Source organism: Dendrobates tinctorius, unplaced genomic scaffold (genome assembly GCF_039654945.1).
Source record: "Dendrobates tinctorius isolate UK_male_01 unplaced genomic scaffold, ASM3965494v1 ptg000007l, whole genome shotgun sequence".
Lineage (NCBI taxonomy): Eukaryota > Metazoa > Chordata > Amphibia > Anura > Dendrobatidae > Dendrobates > Dendrobates tinctorius.
In genome coordinates, this window is record NW_027361675.1 from 58,297,213 (window position 1) to 58,318,883 (window position 21,671).

General features: G+C 41.5%; 1 protein-coding gene across 5 annotated transcripts in view; it reads left to right on the forward strand.

The window, feature by feature from the left end:
* AUTS2 (activator of transcription and developmental regulator AUTS2) overlaps window positions 1-21,671 on the forward strand; it is a 2,002,816-nt gene that overhangs the window by 392,031 nt on the left and 1,589,114 nt on the right. For all 5 annotated transcript variants that reach the window (XM_073575027.1, XM_073574999.1, XM_073574990.1 and 2 more), the window contains exon 2: window positions 19,005-19,232. In XM_073575027.1, coding sequence (XP_073431128.1) covers window positions 19,005-19,232 — 228 coding nt within the window. The remainder of the gene's footprint in view (window positions 1-19,004; window positions 19,233-21,671) is intronic.

Here is a 21,671-nt window from a genome sequence, read left to right on the forward strand (position 1 = left end):
GATGCTAACAGTTCTTCTAAGCGCTAATCTTGTGCTTTGCTGTTTGCATCAGAGAGATTCTGCATTTAGCCCAGGGACAGTTAAGGGAGCAGGTAAATTGGCAGAATGCAGCCTCTAGACTATATTGTCATCCATAGAGTATTGTGTGCTTTTTGTTACATTTCGGTGTTATATAACACTCCAAAAAAGCGTTCAAGATTTTTTCAGGATTCAATTAGTCATCCATAGAGTATTGCATGCTGTGTGTTACATTACAGTGTTATATACTGTAATGTCTGTAAACTGCTGTGGAATTAATGGCCCTATATAAATGAGTAAAATAAATATATAACACTCTATAAAAGCTTTCAGAATGTTTTCTGGATTCAATTAGACATCCATAGAGTATTATGTGCTTTGTGTTGCATTTTGGTGGTATATTTACTTGAAAAAAAAATATAAAACTTTCTTAATTCAATTAGTCAGCCATAGAGTATTACATGCTTTGTGTTACATTTTGGTGGTATATACCCTATTTTTCAGACTATAAAACGCACCGGACCATAAGACACACCCCAAATTTCATAAGGAAAATGGGGGAAAAAATTAATGCGTTAAATGGGGATCTCTCTTACAGTAGTGAATTCAGCTTACCCTGGGGAGATCAGCAGCGCAGGTGGAACGGAGTCACAGGGGGTGTTTGGCGGTCTGGCGTTGATATTACCCAGATTGGTGTGGCAGGTTTGGCAGTTCTTGGTGGTGCAGGGGGCTCTGGCGACATTTTGTGAAAGCCCACTTCCATTGCCTTGATGCTGTGGCCTCCGGGAAAATGGTGGTGCATGCGCAGTTTGAGATCTGGATTCAGTTAGTCATCCATAGAGTCTTATGTGCTTTGTGTTACATTACGGTGATATAAGAAAAAAAGGGGTTTGGTACCGTGTTAGCCAGTTGAAAAAATAATGCTCTCAGTGTAAGAAACAAGATAATCTTGTAGTTATTATACCTTTTAATGGATAACAAAAATAAAATAAATTATGTTACAAAGCAAGTTTTTGATGGTATGTAACACAACAAAAAAATGTTGAAATTTTTTTCTGGTTTGAATTAGTAATCCATACAGTGTAATGTGCTTAATGGGCAACAAGGTGACAAAGATGGCAGAATTCCACAAGACTGTCGAGGGAGTGACTGGAGGTATATCAGAGCCAGAACAAGCTGACATGACAGCAAAGGTGGCAGTATCCTTTGGTCTGGAACTGGCCGCTTCCCCAGAACCACCAAGGCTCGAACCCAAACAGCAGCCTTTACCTCTGGGGTTTTTGTGGACTGCAGATGGGAGAGCTAGGATCCAACAACTGGTAAACAGACTATGGGGCCTATGTTGGTCGGAAGAGTGAAGAAGGTGAGACAGGACCAGGGATGGAGACATGCTTGCAGGCCCACTAGCCATAAGGTACCCAGAGTTGGCATCCCTGCGAGAAGTCTGGAAACAGAGATGGGGTCCATAGGACAGTTTGGGACCCATCATCACATCTTGTTCAACCATAGGGCAGTAGATACGGAACACTTACTTTGAAGGCTGCAAGAGCTGATGGCTGGAACCTGGTTCACATTACTCAAAATGCTGTGGCAAATCACTGGTATGCAGTGGGTTTAATCCAAGAAGGAAGGGAGCAGGATGAAATGAACATGACCTGGGAGAGGCTTCTCGAAACAACTCAAGATGGGATTACCACCTCTGAGAGATCGGGCTGTTCCTGGGATTCCCCACCTCCTGTGCTGGATGAGGTAATGGTGCAGGTGACACAGGGGTCTGTCACCCATTTCTAAATGTTGGAGGCTTTGGCACTACCCAAAGCTGGGGGGATCGGGCTCCAGGAAGCAGGCGGAGGCAGTCCCCAAGTCTCCCGAGTAAGAAGAAGAAGAAGCGGACACCTGAAGAGGATTACTGTATTACCCTCCTTGTCACTTTTTACTGGCTTTGCGCTTTGTGCAAAACCTTTATGAGTGTAGGAGTACATCAACAACACTTTCAAATTATTTGAATGAGGCCCACAACTTGTTGTATTCAAGGGTCTATTGATGAATGGATGACCCTCTTTATAATTATTTTTCTGGCTTTGTACTGTTTGCATTCATTCATGATTGCAGAAGTGCTACAACTACATTTTATTAATTTTTTTATGAGGCATTCCATTTGGTGCCTTCAAGGATGTATGGATGACCCTCCTTATAATTTTATTCTTAGTTTGTGCTCCATGCAGAGCTATTATGAGTGAAGGACTACCACAAATACACTTTATTCACAATATTTGAGTGGGGCAAATACAGTTGGAGCCTTCAATAGAGTATGGATGAGCCTGCTTGTAATTTTTGGCAGGCTTTGTACTTGTGCAGAGCTTTTATGAGTGTAGGAGTACCACAACTACACTTTGATCACAATATTATAATGAGGTACTTCAGTTAGTGTGTTTAATGGTGTATGGATGACCCTCCTTGTAGTTTTTGACAGGCTTTACCCTTAGTACATAGCTTTTATGAGTCTAGGAGAACCACTCCATGACAATTTGAACATAATGTGTATGAGGCCCTCCAATTTGACATGTGCATTTCCGTGCGGTCGCCACACACGTCAAATCGCCACATGCAGACGCATCCGCGTACAACGCATATACCTGCATACCCAATGTTAAAGATAGGTACGCAGGGAAACGCTGGAAGCATGCGGAGCTTCACAGAGGAAAGAAGGAGGAAGTAGGCTGCCATCCGCAGCCATCCTGAATGCTAGTGTGAAACTAGCCTTAGAGATGCTTCCACAGGGGTCTTCCACATGATGTTCTCCTTGCATTCAGCACTTTTTCCATCCATTTCAACATTTTCACTGCCCTCCCCCCACCCTCTTTGTAGGGTCTGTCGGAAAAATGCTCAGATTTCCCATTAACTCCCATTATGCTCATTAATCGAAACAAGTATTCGAGCATTAGTAATTGCTTGGTTCGAGTGACAATCATCCGAGCATTTTTAGTGCTTGCTCATCCCTAACATACTCTTGTTTCTTTTGTTATATCTGTCCATTTTCTCACTGCCATACTATACAGTATATTTATCTGAAAATACGTATATAGAACCCATATTTCCATAATGACTTGAAGATGAACACAAAGAAACGAAAAAGTATTAGATAATCTCCTTTCATGCACTCTGTTTGGCAGGCTATGAACTTCTGCTAGTGACTCAAAAAGCAGTTTTTGAGAGGACACCACAATATGTACTAAGAAATATTCTGTACAGTATATGTAAATGGCTATGATAAAAACTGTTCCTCTACTGAGATAATCGTATTAGTGTGACAGCATGGGATCTGAGCTGCTGGCTTTTGTGAGGTAAAACATTTCCCTGCCTGTTTAAAAACATGTTTTTTTCTCACAGAAAGAATTATCTGCATTTGATCCCCTTCGGTAATGTCTGTATACCTTTTTGCTTCCTCACCTACCCAGGAGCTGTGGTACAGTATATTCAACCACATTCTTGCATGGTCAGACACATCCATTACATATGGACACATATATAAGATTATCTCCTGACAGGAAGATATTTATTAACAAATCCAATTGTGTAATTTATTTTTATTCTAAGATCTATTAATTGCAATGTACTTTGTTCATGGGACAAACCCATTACAGGGCATTTACACTGCAAGATAACTGTGAACGAGTGTGGTTAAAAGCGATTGCTTCATTTTTTTTTGCCTTGTAAGCAGGCTGTTGATCACCCTATAAATGAGCAAATGCTCATTCATTGGGTGAAATGATCACTTATGCACTGTAAAAGATGATCGCACTCAATGGGACTGTTGGTAGTGTTGAGCATTCCGATACTGCAAATATCGGGTATCGGACGATATTCGCTGTATCAGAATTCCGAAACCGAGTACCGATATTTTTTCAATATCGGATACCGGAATCAGAAGTTCCCATAATGCAATGAGCCAGTGTTGCGGCTGTGATTGGCTGCTGAAATGATGTCATCATCATGCGCGGTCTGTGCGCATCATGATGCGCGGCCTGTGCCGACTGCGGGGGGTCTGTACGGGCCTGCCGGGGGCCTGTGCCGGCTGTCGGGGGTCTGTCCGGGCCTGCCGGGGGTCTGTGCCGGCTGCCGGGGGTCTGTACGGGCCTGCCGGGGGTCTGTGCCGGATGCCCGCACAGACCCCCGGCAGCCGGCACAGACCCCCGGCAGGCCCATACAGACCCCCGGCAGCCGGCACAAGCCCCCGGCAGGCATATACAGGCCCCCGACAGCCGGCACAGGCCCCCGGCAGGCCCGTACAGACCCCCGGCAGCCGGCACAGACCCCCAGCAGCAGGCACAGACCCCCGGCAGGCACGTACAGACCCCCAGCAGTCCACACAGCCCCCTGGCAGCCGGCACAGACCCCCAGCAGGCCCGCACAGACCCCCGGCAGTCCGCACAGACCCCTGGCAAGCCCGCACAGACCCCGCCCGCACACACAGACATGCACAGTGTCTGCCCACGCACCACCCACACTTCCCCCCTCCCGAACAGGATGTGCAAGTACAGAAAGGGTTTTTTTTAATTCTGATATTTCTGTCCCATTGACTTGAATGGGACTTCCGGTATCGGAATCGGCGATACCCGATACTTTTTGGGTATCGGCAGATCCAATCCGATCCGATATTTCTTAATATCGGACGGTATCGCTCAACACTAGTCATAAGCATTTAATAGTTTTATGCCTCTGCACACATGTCACAAGTCATGCCATTATGCGTAGCACTACCCTATCAAGACAAGGATTATAAGTGCTATACAACAGGGCATTGTAAACCTCTTATCGTTGGCCAGTGCCGCCGATCATTCTAACTCACTGCATGCTCTCTTGACAAAACAGATGCCATATTGGATTTAGATCAAAGACAACAGAACATAGAGGGCATCCATTTACAGGGAAATGTTTATTCTATTTGTGCCATGTGAATGCCACGTTTAGAAATGATACAATGTAAATAGAAGAAATCAAAGGAATTTCAGACTCAGCTCTTTCCGAACGTGACTTTCAAAAGTCTTGTAGCATGGATTTTTTAAAGCCTTTTCTTCCCCTAGAGCAAGTAAACAGCGAGCTGAGATTATCTGTGTGATGGATAAAATGTGTCTTATACCATCAGGTGCACAAAGTATAAAAAATAAATAAACTGGAATGTTCGAGTCACATATCTATAAAAGGGGTTTGTATGTCACACTTAAATCTATTCCAGCCTACTTGATAACAATTGCAGAAGGTTTGTATTTGCTCATGGTGGGGAGCACAGAACCAAACAGAAAATTTAAGAGAAGCAATAGGCTCTGATGGGCAGTGTGGAGGGGCAAACTTCAGTATACACTAAATTCATCATATTTTATATAAAGGCCCATTATATTTTTTTTTTTCCTCGATCATCATATACGATGTGTGAGTTTTATTTAGTTTTGGGACTATTCTTTATTCTTTGTTATTAAGCTAGCCAGAGTTTGCAATATATCACAATGTTTTATTTTGTATTGACTAATTATATTTACTCCTTTGCCCCAAAGCCAATTTTTACAATTCTGACCACTGTCACTTTATGAAGTAATAACGCTTGAACGCTTCAACAGATCCCGGTGGTTCTGAGTTTGCTTTGTCGTGACAAATTGTACTTCATGATAGTGGTAACATTTCTTTGATATGACTTGCGTCTATTTGTTAAAACATGGAAAGTTGGCAAAAATTTTGCAATTTTCAAACTTTTATGCCCTTAAATCAGAGAGTGATATCGTACAAAAGAGTTAATAAATAACATTTCCCACATGTCTACTTTACATCAGCACAATTTTGGAAATAGAATTTTTTGTTAGGAAGTTTAAAGAGTTAAACTTGACCAGCGATTTCTCATTTTTACAACAAAATTTGCAAAACCATTTTTTTAGGGACCACCTCACATTTGAAGTGACTTTAGGGGGCCTATATGACAGAAAGTACCCAAAAATGACACCATTCTAAAAACTGCATCCCTCAAGGTACTCAAAACCACAGTAAAGAAGTTTATTAACCCTTCAGGCGCTTCACAGGAATTTTTGGAATGTGGAAGAAAAAAATAAACATTTACTTTTCTTTCACAAAAATTTTCCTTTAGACCTAATTTTTTTTACTTTCACAAGTGTAACAGGAGAAAATTTACCATACATTTTGTTTTCTCGTGAGCAAGCCGATACCCCATACGTGTGGGAAATCTATTGTTTGGATACACGGCAGGGCTTGGAAGAGAAGGAGCGCCATTTCACTTTTTGAATGTAAAATTTGCTTGCATAACTAGCAGTCGCCGTATCGCATTTGGAGAGCCCCTGATGTGCCTAAACAGTGGAAACCCCCAACAACCACATTTTGGAAACTAGACCCCTTGTGGAACTTATCTAGATGTGTATTGAGCACATTGAACCCCCAAGTGCTTCACAGAAGTTTATATAATTAAGCCGTGAAAAAAAAAACATTTTTCCCACAAAAATCTTTTTTAGCTACAAACTTTGTATTTTCACAAGGGCAAAAGGAGAAAATTGACCCCAAAGGTTGTTGTGCAATTTCTCCTGAGTTCACAGATTCCCCATATGTGGTCGAAAACTACTTTTAAGACACAGTGTAAAGCTCAGAAGGGACATAGCGCCATGTTACAGTTAAGATTTTGCTGCACTTGTTTGAGGGTGCCATGTTACACTGACAGAGGTGCCAGAACAGCAGAATCCCCATAAGTGACAACATTTTACCAATTAAACCTCTCAAAGAATTAATCTAGGGGTACATTAATTATATTGACATAACAGGTTTGTCACAGTATTTTATACCATTGGGCGGTGAAGAAAAAATAATTTACATTTTTACCACCAAGATTGTGTGTTAGCCCCAGGTTTTACATTTTCACACTGGGAAATGGGTAAAAATGACACCAGAATTTGTCCCACAATTTCTTCTGAATGTATAAATACCCCACATGTGGCTGGACAGTACTACTTTGCCATACAGAGAGAGTTGGTAGGGACAGAGCGCTATTTGCCTCCTGGAGTGCAGATTTTCCTAGACTAGTTTGCGGATTCCATATAAAGAGCCTCTAAGTGCTAGAAAAGCAGAATCCCCCCTCAAGTGACCACATTTTGGAAATTATAACCCTTTGGGAATTTATCTACAGATGTAGTGATGATTTTGACTCCATGGGTGTTTTCCAGAAACAGGCAGCAGTGGATGTTGCTGAGTCAAAATTTGCCAACTGCCATTGTAGTGACCAGTACATTGCAGTCACCAGTACATACCCAGCTTATGCTTCTAGAAACACACACCCGTAAGTTAGGCAGGCTCTCGTCACTACAAAAATGCCAAACATGTGGGCGCTAAATGTGGTTTAGGCACACTGGGGCTCAGAAGGGAGGGGGGCATTTGGATTTGGGAGCAGAGAATTTGCTGAATTTCTTTTGGGGAGCGAGAAGTCATTTAGCTTTTCTAGAGCCTTTGTGTTACCAGTAACTTGGAAGCCCCTATATTTCTGTTAACAGATGACAGATCTGAGTGAGGACTTGTTTTTTTTGTGGATTGAGTTGAAGCTTTTATTGGGAACATTTTATATAACATTTGGGATCACATTTATCCGGCGTTCTGCGCTGAGCACTTATTTTGAGGTTTCAATCTAAATCTTCAAGTGACATGACAGATGAAACCCCCGATGGATCCATTCACTATAATGAGGCAGCAGATTTACTCAAGACTCCATCTGGCCTCTGTTCAACAGTGTCCTTTTCAGAAGTGCACAAAACCGTGGCCGACGGCACTTTTATGCAATCCTAAAAAGACGGACACTACTGGATCGCAGGTCAATGGTGTCTACAGTGCCTCCATCTGCCTCATTATAGAGAATCTTCCACCAGAGGTTCTGTCTTAATCAAGTGTTTCAGCGATTTACACGGAAACCCCGGTGTAAGTGCTCAGCGCAGTGTGCAGGATAAATGTGCGCCAAGCTTTACTGCGATCTTTGGGAGGCAGAATGAAAAAATCAACAGTATGTGAAGAATTGATTTTATTTATTTTTTACACTGTTTCTTGTGCAGTATAAGTGATTGGGCAACTTTATTCTTTGGGTGCGTGCGTTTACAGAGATACCAGATTTATATCAGGTTTTTATGTTTGGCTGCTGTCACACACTAAAAGACACTTTATATTGCTAAAACTAGTTTTTGCATCACCATATTTTGAGAGCTAAAATCATTTCATATTTCGGACAACAGATTCATGTGGGGGCTTGTTTTTTGCTGGACAAGCTGACGTTTTTATTGGTACCATTTTTGGGCACATGACATTTTTTGATTGCTTTCTATTCTGATTTTTGGGAGACAGAATGAACTAAAACCAGCAATTCAGGAACTGCTTTTTGTTTTGTTTTTTTATACCGTCACGCATGTGGTAAAATTAGTAAGACAGCTTTATTCTTCGGGTCAGTACGATGACAGTGATACCACAGTTATATTTTTTTTATGTTTTGACGCTTTAACACAATAAAAACTATTTTATAGAAAAAATAATTATTTTTGCATCGCTTTATTCTGAGAGCTATTTTTCTGCTGATGGAGCTGTATGGCAGCTTGTTTTTTGCAGGACAAGATGATTTCAGCAGGACCTCTTTTATTTACATCTGTGTTTTTGATCGCATTTTATTACACTTTTTGTTTGGTATGATAAAGCATTGTTTTTTGCCTCGTTTTTTATTTATTTTTTTACGGTGTTCATTGAAGGGGATAACTAGTGATACAGTTTTATAGAATGGGTCGTTATGGATGTGACAATACCAAATTTACATAAATAAATGTATTTTTTGGAAAAATATTTTTTTCTTTATTTAGGGATTTTAAAAAAATATTTTTTTTTACATATTCTAATATTTTTTTTTAAACTTTTTTACAATGTACCAGGAAGGGACATTACTTTTATTACATCAGATCGCTGATCTGACACACGGCACTACAGAGCATCAGGTCAACGATCTGACAGGCAGTGAAGGAGGCTTGCCGGCGCCTGCCCTCAGCAGGCGCTAACAAGCCACCTTCCCTGCAGGACCCGGAAGGACCCTGCAGCCATCTTGGTGTGGGGGGTTCTCCATGTAGACCATCAGGACAATGTGATCACATCACTTTGACCTGATGAAAGTGCGCAGGGACGGAGCGATACTTCTCTATGCTGCTGTCACTACTGACAGCGGCATCAGAGGGGTTAAGTGCCTGCAGTTGGTGCTAGCACTGACTGTGGGCATTGCTGCGGGATGTCAGCTGTCACATACAGCTGACACCCGCACCCGATCACCGCGGCACTCAGCGTGAGGCAGTGCAATCAGTGTGCCGTGCTAGTGCTGCTGTTTGTGGGAACACAATTCCTGCAGAGCAGTACTAGTATGGCACATGATATGAAGGGGTTAATGGAGTCATATCAGCTATGTAGTACTGTAATGTATCTATATTTTCTTTTCTTTTATGGTAACTTTTCTACTGGATCCACTATTTCTTGACAATCTCTAACTATATGTAATATTTTTCCCCTGTGTACTCTATTAGTATCTTATGTTGTATATTTAAAGGGATTATCTAGGAGTATTTTTTTTTTACTATGGGCCTAAAAACTAACAGGCAGGTAGTTGCTAACTACCTGACTCTTCTAAGTGCGGGCTCAGATTGGTCACTGATTGCTCCTGCAGGTAGCTCAACGTCAGTACAGCAGCTCATCCTTTTGCCAGTTGCTCTGTCAATGGAGCTGGGCTGCCTATGTCATGCTGACTGACAGTCATCTTTCTGCAGTTAGGCAGCGCAGAGTTGCCGGTCAGTCACTATGACACTGGCGGCCACTCCAGGCCAACAGAGCAGAGCGGAAAAAAAGCCACTGCTCTGACAACGTGACATCAATGGAAGCTACTTATATGCCAGCAGGAGTGGTATGTGGTTGCTATGACCCAGCAAAGATTGGTGCCAGGCACAACAGGTAAGCAATAAGCAACTACAGTACCTGTCTGTTAGATCTTAGGCACATAATGAAAAAAAATAATAGTTCTGGATAAACACTTTAATTATGTTACAGAATCTATTTAAAATAGACATTGATCAAGATGACAATAAATTTACATGTCTCTTCTACATTCATTAAAATAATAATAAGAAGAAGCATCATCATCACCATCACCATAATAATATAATAACCAAAATGATATTAGTGATAATAATGATCACAATTCAGATCGAGAATGATTACAAAGGTTCAGAAATAAGAAATTGCCTTTTCACTTATGCATGTTAATTGAATATCTGACCATAGTTTGCCGCTAGTGAATGTCCACACGTCATCAGCATTTTGATTTGCCGTGTAAAAGCTTCAAATTTTTTTTTTGAACATACAGTAAGTGATAAAATTCGAATATTCTGGAGTCACCTCTAGGGGGAGCCTACTGCATACTGTTTATCCCTTCAGTTCAGTAATAAAATACTATGCCGTAAGGTTCCCGTTATCTTCCATTCAAAAGTCGTTTCATGTGACCACTGTAGGAATATATTAAAAATCAGAAGCTCGAATGATATAAATACTTAAAACAATTAAATAGTACCCGAAACCGGAACCTAAAAATCCCTTTCAATGTGCCTATTGGATTCCACAGCAGAATAGTACTCCACTTTACACTTTTGCACATTTTTCACGTTTTCTAACATGCTACATTTTAACGACACAATCCAAAAATAAGGAGAGAGAAAAATAATCTGATTTGTTCCCCTTCTGACAATTCTATTGCCTGCTGATCTTTATCTGTAAGGCAGCATCCTGTTTCTGTGTAGACTACAGATGTAGAAAGGAAAGTGAAGCAATATTGACAGTGTTTCAGATGGTATTAGGGTAGATTTAATTCTGTGTAATTTTGTGATAAATCTTGTCTGCAATCCTCTTATTGTTCCCTTATCATGTCCTTATTGATTTTACTTTTGGAATGAGTACATGCTGTTAAATGGATGTAACCATTAACCGTAGCCCTCTAGAGAGCTAGATGCTTCACTCCGAGAGAACAAAACATTAAGTATCCTTGTGCACATTAGCTTATTTAGAGCTTTAAAAGGAAAACAGATTACACGCGCGTCGTGGCACAATAGAAAATATGGGAATCAACCTGGACGTCAACATTTAATTATTTACGGCATGTACAGATAGAGCGCTCCCCAGCCAAACCTATTTATATGGGAGTCTGGGATAAATAAGCAATGCCACTCTGTAAGGTGCTGATGTCTTTGTGAACTGGGTTTTGCTGTAATGAGATTAATTATTGTGGTTATTGGTAATATTTCTGGCTTGGTAATGAAATTAGAAAATTGACGGCTGAATAAGAATGTGTTTCTCGCTTTGTGTTAGTGCAGTGACACATGCTTGTATGTTTGGAAGAAGCTACTGGAACAAAATATTACTAGTGGCTTTTAAAGGGAATTTTCCAGTAGGTTTCTGCTATTTAGAGAAGAAGTTCCATCAAAATTTTTATCCTATTAATATATTGCAATCATCATATTATATAGCACAGTGTACTTACAATTGCTCGTTTTGCCCTTCTACCCAGATAATTCTTCTTTTTTCTGGGCTCTATAGGGAAACAGGAAATTTCTTGTCCTGGGATTTATCATCCCCCATTTCACCTCCTGACCCAGCTGCTCCCCCTCTCCCCTGCCAGGGAATTTTGCAGTGATTGATAGTAATGACTCATACAGGGAAAATTGACCTCCTGCTTCTACATAGAGCTTAGAAGGATTCGGGTGGTCAGTTTTTAATCATGTAATGTAATAGACCTAAAGAAAACAGAAGAAGTAGCTGGGTAGAAAGGCAAAAGAGCAATTGTCTGATTACAGTGCTATATAATATGATGACTGAAATATATTAGAGGATAAAAATGTTGATGGAAGTGCTTCTTTAATCTGAAGGCAGCAGGAGATCATGATTTCAAAGATTTGTCACTTACTTGGCTGCTCACTGTAGTTTCAATGCAATCAGTGTTTTATCAGTAGGAGATTATGACTGCAGGACTAGATGTGATGTGTATCCAAGACCAGCTATCTGTGTGACCCCGCCCCCACCGATTAGGAGCTTGCTGACAATGTAAGCAGGAAGATGCCAATCAGTGGTGTGGGTGGGGTTATACACAGCTCAGCATTACTCCCAGAAGAAGGCAATAGCCGAAATGTACATAGGGGCAGGCACTGGCACTGGCACCCACCAGAGGTAATTTTTGTACTTTTGTGATTAATTTTTTGTAATTTTTCACACTCTTATAGGAGAATGTTTATATACTAAGAACTTTAGCTCTTTTTTGATGGAATATCCTGTGCAGTGTGGTAGTTGCATCAATCTTTATGTACAACCTCTATACAACCTCTATGCAATATGTGGTGGGTTCCCTTTGCCAAATTTTGGTTTCCCACTTTTTAATAACCTTGTCTGTTTTCTTATTTTCTTTTTGTCAATAAACATTTTCTATTTTTTTATATTATTGGTTCTTGTGTACATTTTTTCTTTTTCTGATCTCATCATTATTGTACTGAACCCTATTTATGTCCACTTTTTGTTGGGCATGTTACCATCATTTTTAATATATTATATGCAATAAATTTTTGATTTGATGCCCTATTATTGACCCAACCCCCCCAGCTTTGCTATAAAACTGCACCATGCAGTCTAGTAAGTAATACAACACTAGAACCAGGCACTCTGCACCTCCATTTTGCTGCTATCAGATTACATAACAAAGAACTGCCGACGGATTATATTTAAATTAATCTGCAGCATATTAACAAGCAATTGGGACCGTTGTTCTACTACTTGCGGGCCTCCATCATTCTTCTCCCACTATGGTCTAAATATTTGTGTACTGTATGTTATCATGGCACCACTATTTAATGTCAGCATGACACTAATCTACATGTGCTTTATGGGCACTGCGCACAAGTGTTACTTCATCTGTATGGTAGCGCAGAATGTTACTGAGACAGTATTAGATCGCTAATAGAGTTGAGGTAGGTCCAGGTAGGTAATCTGTGGCCATCGGATCAGAGCACAGAAAATCTCCTTTACCTGAGGCATCCCCGTTTCCTCTTCTGGTTAGTAGCCTCTGCTATTTGATGTGTATGTTGTGCCATAATATAATGACAAGAGATTTGTGGACAATTTAATATTCAAAGTAGGCTTTGCAAATTTTGTCAATAAATTGGAATCTCATCTAAAAAATTTGCTTTGAATCACATTGCTGGAAAGTTGCTAATTGCTCAGAAAGCACATGTGTACATGTGTTTTTATAAGGAGAGAGTGAGAGGGACATTTTGTTTGTATATGATCTGTATAATCTACTTACCCAGTGGTTCTTGAGATGGAATTCAACCCCGCTGTACAAGCTGCCAGTCCTGCCGCCAGCTGTGCTCTCGGTACTGGCCAGCACCCTACAAGGTATGATAGTCCTCTTGATAAACTGAGATAGACCATGTGATGTCATAGCTAAAGGGCTTTACAGGGCCTTGCAAATTATCATTAGCCTACTGTCTGATGCTTCAGTAGTGTAGAAAATGATGAGGAACAAGTCATATAATTTTTTTGCATTCCTTGCTAATTGATTCTCGAATTGTTTGACTTCACGTGGAACCACAAATTTCAGGAAATGTGACTCTAAGTTGATCCTCTGGGGATTGATCCACTCAACTGTAGTAATGATTATGACTATCTACAGAATGTTTTCTCTAAAAATAAAAAAGTTATGTGGCATCTCATCTTGTCCCACTTGCCTCTAAAGGCCTTGATCCATCAAGTATCATGTAGGGTCAAAGGAAACACCCTGTCACAGGATGGAGAGGAAAGGCCCAAAGGCACGGAAAGAGAAATCTTTGGCATGATGTGTCTATTCTGGTCCTTTACAATATTTCCAAAGCCTGTGGAGCTTGTGCTAAATGTGTATTAAATGCCGATATTGTGCAGTATATCATCGGGGCTTCTATAGATATGAATACACCCCATTGAAACAGAATCAGAATCAGGTGTATTCTAGCAATTATATTTGAGGGCCTTAAAATGTTGTGTGCTTCTTAGCCTAAAGGAGTCTAACTTGGACAGTGTGTTTTTTCAGTGGTGTATCATTCTTATTGAGTTTTCATAGAAGCATATATTATACATAATTGATATTATTGACCTCTCCTGCTTTCTCTGTTGTGCTGATCTCAAGGTAATGTAGTCATGCACATTGTGACTAGCCTGTCTAACCTAATGTTACATAAGGCTATACAAAAATTGCATGCCATCCAGAAAGAAGTAAAGACCCCCGTACACATTAGTCAGAAAGAATAGTCAGCAAAGTCTTACTTTGTACTGACAGATAATGTTGCTGAAAATAAGGTTTCTGTAATGCATTCTGCTCTTTACTTTTATAGAATCAATTATAATGTGCCTTTGTTAGTCTTGGGGTCGCTGTAGATTAATAAAAATACATTTATTGTTAAATATTAATGTGGAGAACAATAATAAAACGTTTTTCCCCTGTGTACATCAGTTTTGAAAAACTATTTCCTTGTCAAAGCGCTCTCCAAATTACTTGTTACCACCAGTACCACTTATCTGATCTGACAGGCTATTTCAAATCATGTTTCTCAAGCCTCTTGATTTAGTTCCTAAATCTGCTTTCTGCCCGAAACTAGAGTGTCTAATGCATTCAGCCATTTATGCTCTAAGCATTTTAGCTGTTTGATTGTGAAGACCAAGGTCCATGTGGTATATCAGCAAGTTATTGTTTAGTGCACAATGCTATCTGAAATGTCAGCGCAAAGAGGGTCTGACACTGAAGGGCCCTGGAGAGAAAAGTTTGTAAAATGTGCGGAAACCAGTTTCAGCAATCCCTGGCTTTAACACATTTAGCTGCTAAGATCTTTATGTCATTCTTTTTTAACATTTAAGGATTGAACCAGGTCTAGTGTATGGATATATATAAGCATTACTTCTTTAGTTTCAGTATATACACAGGCATACATTACACTGCCTGTGTGTCGCCATCCTCAGACCCCAGCGTCCCTGGCCCCCTGTGACACCAGGCCTGATTCCTCCATGCTCTGCACTTGCTCCCTGCTCTCCTGAACCCCATGTCCTCGTAGGTCCCCAGGTCATTGTGCTCCTCCAGGCCCCCGCACGTGCCTAGTCTCTCCTCCCCCAATGCTCCCCAACTCTCATACTCTGAGTCCTCCTGCACCCCCCTACATTAACTGCCCCTTGTCCCTGTGTGACCTGTGTGACCTGCTGTCAAGTCTCCCCTGCATCCCCTTGTTCCCCCGTCTCTCTTGTCCCCTTGCGATCCTTTCTCACCATGTGTCCTCCATCTACCCTGTCCTCTTAATCCCTGTGCTCCTTTCTTCCCTGCTCCCAAGTCCCCCCATCTTCCCCTGTACCCATGCAGCCCCGTCTCCCCATGTGTCCCTATCTACTCGGCCCTCGGAGTCCTCTTGTGTCCTCTTGTGCCCTTCTCCCCTTCCTCCTAGTCCCCATGAGTCCCCTTGTGCCTGTCTCCCTTGTTCCCTTGTGCTTGTGTCCCTTGTCCCTTTGTGTTAGTCTCCCTTGCCCACTAGTCCCCGTGTGTCCCCTTGTGCCTTGTCTCCCTAGTGCTTGTGTCCCTTGTCCCCATGTGTCCCCTTATGCCTGTCTCCCTTGTCCCCTTGTGTCAGTCTCCCTTGCCCACTAGTCCCTGTGTGTCCCCTTGTGGCCTTCTCTCCTGCCTCCTTGCTCCCATGTGTCCCCTTGTGCCTGTCTCCCTTGCTCCCTAGCCCCCCTGTGTCATCCTTGTGCCTGTTTCCCCTAGCCCTCTTGTGTCCTTTTCCCCTGCCCCATAGTCACCGTTTGCCCATGTCTTTCTCACTGACTCTGTGTGGTTCTCCACTTTACAAGGGTCTCATGTTCGCACAATCTCCTGTGCTAATATAATGTCACTTGGTTGTGAATTATTTTTTTTTCTTATCATTTGTTGAGGTTGTCCCACTAAAGGCATTGTTTGGGGAGGTGGACTGTATTATATTCTATGGGGGGGTTACATTATATTCTATGGGGAGGTGGGCTGTATTATCTGTATTATATTCTTTGGTGGGCTACATTATATTCTATGGGGAGGTGGGCTGTATTATATTCTATGGGGGCTACATTATATTCGATGGGGGCTGTATTATATTTATTATATTCTATGGTGGGTGATTGCATCATACTCTATGAGGGGACTACATTGTATTCTATGGGGGCTGCATTATATTCTTTGAGGGGCTAGATTATACTGTATGGGGGCTTCATTATACTCTTTGAGGGGGCTACATTATACTATATAAGTTGGTTTCATTATATTCTATGGAGGGGCTGCATTATATCCTATGGGGGTCACATTATATTGTAAAGCGAGGTAACATTATACTCTGGGGGGGCTACATTATACTGTGGGATGGATGCATTTTACTCTGTGGGGTGGCTGCCTTATACTATACGTGGGCTGCATTATACTATATGTGGGCTGCATTATACTGTATTTAGGACTATGGGGGAATTCATTATACTATATGAAGAACTATGGGGTGCATAATACTATGGGAAGTGAATTGTACTGCATGGATGACTATGGCGGTGTATGATACTATACGGAGCACTATGAGGAGTGAATTATACTATATGGAGGACTGAGGAGTGTATTATACTATATGGAGCACTATGAGGAGTGTATTATACTATATGGAGGACTATGGGAAGTTTATAATACTATATGAAGGACTGAGGAGTGTATTTTAATATATGGAGGACTAAAGGGAGTGTATTATACTATACGAAGGACTATGGGGAGTGTATTATACTATATGGAGGACTATGGGGTGTGCATTTTACAATATGGAGGACTGTGGTGCACTTTATAATATATGGAGGACCATGGAGTGTATTATACTAAGCAAGCAAAATGCTGCATATTCATAAAATGATTGGATTGTTTGTCAGAACAAAAATCATTGTTCTCAGCAGCACATCTCCGGTGTAAACTGTAGATGTGCTGCTAACATGATACTGTATGGGGACAGATTGATCTAACAGCAATGGTACTGTTCCCATCATTATTGCTCAGCCGGTGGAAGGAGGCCAGGAAACAAGTGTCGAACGACTTCAATTTTGTTGATTACAATCGTTTAGCGGCCTGAACTCAGCACACGTAAACACAAGCTAAATGCTTCTGTGTGAGGTGCAATATGTTAGCATTTGGGGCCCCATTTTAAACTTTTGCCTAGGCCCCACTAGTAGTAAAAGCCACAGGGGATATATACCATCCCGCTCTCTCCCTCCGCAGCCTCGCTCTCGACTCGCCGTCCCGCTGTCTCCCTCCACAGCCCCGCTCTCCACTTGCCATCCCGCTCTCTCCCTCCGAAGCCCAGCTCTCCACCCACCATCCTGCATTCTCCCTCCGCAGCCCCTGTCTCCCCTGGCCTTCCCACTTTCTCCCTCAGCAGCCCCACTTTCTCTCCACAGGCCCGCTGTCTCCATCCGCTGCCCAGTTTTCCATCCACAGTCATGCTTCCACAGCCCCACTCTCCAATCACCATCCTGCATTCTCCCTCCACAGCCTTGCTCTCTCCCTGTGCAGCCCCACTCTCCACTGGCCATCCCGCTTTCTCCCTCTGCAGTCACACTCTCCACTTGTTGTCCCGCTCTCTCCCTCCACAGCCCCATTCTCCACTCGACATCCTGCTCTCTGCTCGCCGTCCCACTCTCTCCCTCCACAGCCCGTCTCTACTGGCCGTTCCACTATCTCCCTCAGCAAAACAAGCTCTCCACCCACATCCCGCGCTCTCCCTTGACAGCCCCACTCTCCACCCGCCATCATGCTCTCTTGTTCCACAACCTCGCTCTCCACCCTCCATCATGCTCTATCCCTCTGCCATCCATGTGCCATCCCGTTCTATCCCTCTGAAGCCCCACTCTCCATCTGTGTCCCACTCTCCCTCCACAGCCACGCTCTCTCCCTCCACAGCCCCGCACTCTCCCTCCACAGTTCTCTCTCCCTCCACAGCCCCGCTCTCCATCCGTGTCCTGCTCTTTCCCTCACAGCTCCACTCTCCACCTGCTTCCCACACTTTCGCTCTGCAAGCCCGCTCTCCATCAGCCTTTGGACAGGGCTTTGTAGAGTGGGTGTAGCTTGATACATACACACACACACTCAGCTTTATATGTATATGTACTGTATGCGCTATGTATTTGTACAAACAAACATATGTGTACGCGTATATATATATTTTTTTTCCTGTGCTGTTGTTTCTTACTATATATAGTAAGAAACAACAGCACAGGAAAAAAAAGGGTGCAAAGCCTCCCAGGCATGTACCAGTCATTGTACATAGAAATCAAAAAAGATGGTGCAATGTGTTAGGATGGGTTGAGCCATGATGTTTGACTCTGCACAGCTGGTCTTAATGATCAATTATTTTACATATATATGTTTTGTATGTTATTATATATTTTTGCACGATATTTTGCACTATTTCACTTTAAACCATTGAGCTATATTGTGGTTTATGCTAGCATTGATATGGATGTTCATTTTGCATCTCCATGACCCTTCTTGTCATGGTTTCATTCAGGCACAGAAGATGCAAATTTAGAACCTTGAAAGAAGCAAGAATGATTTTTATCCATATCTTTAATTTGCACTAAAAGTTGCTTTATATCATATTCATAAATGATAATCTGTATTACTGTATGGATACAGGAAACGGTATATTAACCTTTCACGTTTGATGTAGTAGACGTCGGGGCTGCAAAAATGATCTATAAATGGTGTATGAGATATCATTAAATAAAGCAAGAATCTGATTGGCTGTCAAAAAAGATATTTTTGAATAATGTACCTATTTTCTACACATTTCATAGCAAATCTCACCTTATTGCATTTTTTCTTTCTGCAGAAGGAAGGAGCGTTGATGCCTGATGAGCGTGAAACCAAGCAGCAGTCCCCTCTCAGTAAAAAGAAGCGGGACATTATAAACAATGGACTGTCTTTTAAACCTCAAAAGAACAATAAGCCACAAAAGAACAATAAATACAGCCACCACTATGGCTCAGATAGGGAAAATGATCACAACCTCTGCCAACAGCAGTTTGGAAAGAAAAGGTTTCAGAAGAGACAGAAGCAGGTAGGATGTGATTTGTCTTTAAACACTCCATGGCTTTCATTTCCCAGGAAGAATGTGCCTTATTTGAGCTGTTTATATCTGAACTACATGTTCGCTAACATCACCTTGTGACCTGGTTTATTCACCTGAGGCAACAAAGGGCCTTTCATGATTAGCTGAGTGCAGCTTTATTAGCCTCTTACTGAGACACGGCTGTCTGTATAATATACTGTATCGTTATGTAGTTGCCCCCTGATATCCTGTTCTATTAAGTCTATCAATTTAGGAAGTCTTACTGACTGGCTGGTGAGGTCACTTGTTCCCTGCATGAACAACACTATTAACTTTAAGACACTTATGTAAGGCTTTGCTGGTCAAGGGCTCATTTCCTAAATCATGTCTTTGGCTTAAGGTGCCTAAGGGTTACTGGAGTGTGAAATACTCTAAATCTTCCATAGTTCTTTCACTGTTGGCTTTACGTTGCATGCCTTATTGTATGATGAAGTTAGCTGCTCAGATTTTTGCTGCAGGCTAATGGTATGGAATTTCGATATACAATGTTTGTTCATCTTTCCTGGATTCTTATTGAAGGTCTACATAACAATGGCTAACAGAGATCAGATAATAGATAAAGTATGCACGGCTTGTCACAGTACGAGAAGAGGACAGTTTAAAGGTCCCTTTACATTTAGTGATGCACCAGCGATCCCGACCATGATATGGCCTGATCAGGATCACTGGTGCATTGCTAAATGGTCGCTAGTGAGCTGCCACACAGGCAGATCTCACTAGCGATGCAGCAGCGGTCGGCAGTCACTCTTACCTTTCAGACGCGGTGAGGGTGACCGGCTGCCGCCTGCGGTCATGGCTCGCTCGTTGGTGCCAGCAGGAATCCGGCGACGAGAAATGGACCAGGCCGATCTCGCGCAATCAGAGATAGCCAGCGGGGGAGCCGGTCGGAGGTAAGTATCACATGTAGCGATATCGCTAGCAATATCGCTGCTGTGTCACAAAATCGGTGACGCTTTAGCGATATTGCTAGCGATATCGCTATGTGTGAAGCCCCCTTAACATTAAGAAACTTCTAGGATGTTATACCTTATAAACTACTTCATTGTCAAACCAAGGAGAAGTGAAACAATTTATAAACTTACTTGGTATAACCTGATCAGATACCTGGATAGATTTATATATACATGAAATGGAGAACAAAAAGATGAAGAAGTAGTGGGAGGATATCCCCAAACCCTTCTAAGCAAAGGAAATATTTAATAATGATTAATATTGGAAGATAATATACATCGCTCCATGGGAAGGATGGTGCCTGAGTAGGGATCCAATCTGTAAAACATGTATATGGAAACTCGTCACTAAGGAGTATGCAGAAGAAGTGATAAAGATTTATTGAATCAATCCAAAAACCAAAAGAACATTAACTTTAACGTCCTATATTCCAGACCTTCATCAGAATGTATCAGATTGGCATAGGTAAGAGGGGCACCTGTAGGATGTGTTGTAGTAGAGCGACTGCAGTTGCACATGTTGTTGCGCATTCGCACGTGTCACTCTGCTACAGCGCCTCCTGCATGTTCACTTTTTCCGTTACGTTCTGATGAAGATCCAGAACATAGGACCAAAATGTTATTGTTCTTTTCTTTACACATTTAATAAATGATTACGGAGGACAATCTACAGTTTCCAAGCTGCATTAAATTTAGTTTGACAGTTAGTGATGATGCCAGTTAGTCTATTGCTCACCATGATCCATTCTTAATTTTTTAACGAGATCTAATAACACTGATAGAGTTTTCTAGCTCCTATTTACGGCCAATTTGGCCGCCATAAAGCTTAAATACATTTGTTTTAGTTCCTTTAGGTATATCTAGGATTGATGTATTTAATAAGGCTTGCTGATAATTTGTAATGAGTTTGACTCCGCAGGGTCAAAATAAAAATTCTGGTGTGTATAACTAAAGGAAGCTAAAATATTATTGAATTCAATATGCTGTTTGCTACCTTTTGAATAAAAAAAATCCACCATTTTAGTGTCAAAGTTTTTTTTTTTAATAAAAAATATATTTTTATTTTAATATGATGGCTTGTGTGTCAGCAAGTAATAATGAAATGTTAAGTTGCCACCTGGTTAAAGATGTTTCCCAGAATGCTAGCTATGTTACATCTTTGAACTGTTACATTGGGCTCCACTTCTGCTCTGTATCTGATGTGCAACATACACATTAGATCCAGTAGTTGAACTTGATATAGACAAAAGACTAGGTAAGCAGATATGACCTGCCTTTGGTAGATTTTGGTTACATTGAAGATAAATTGAATATATATATATATATATATATATATATACAGTTGTGCTCAAAAGTTTACATTCCCCAGCAGAATTTTTGCTTTCCTGGCCTTTTTTCAGAGAATATGAGTGATAACACTAACATTTTTTCTCCACTC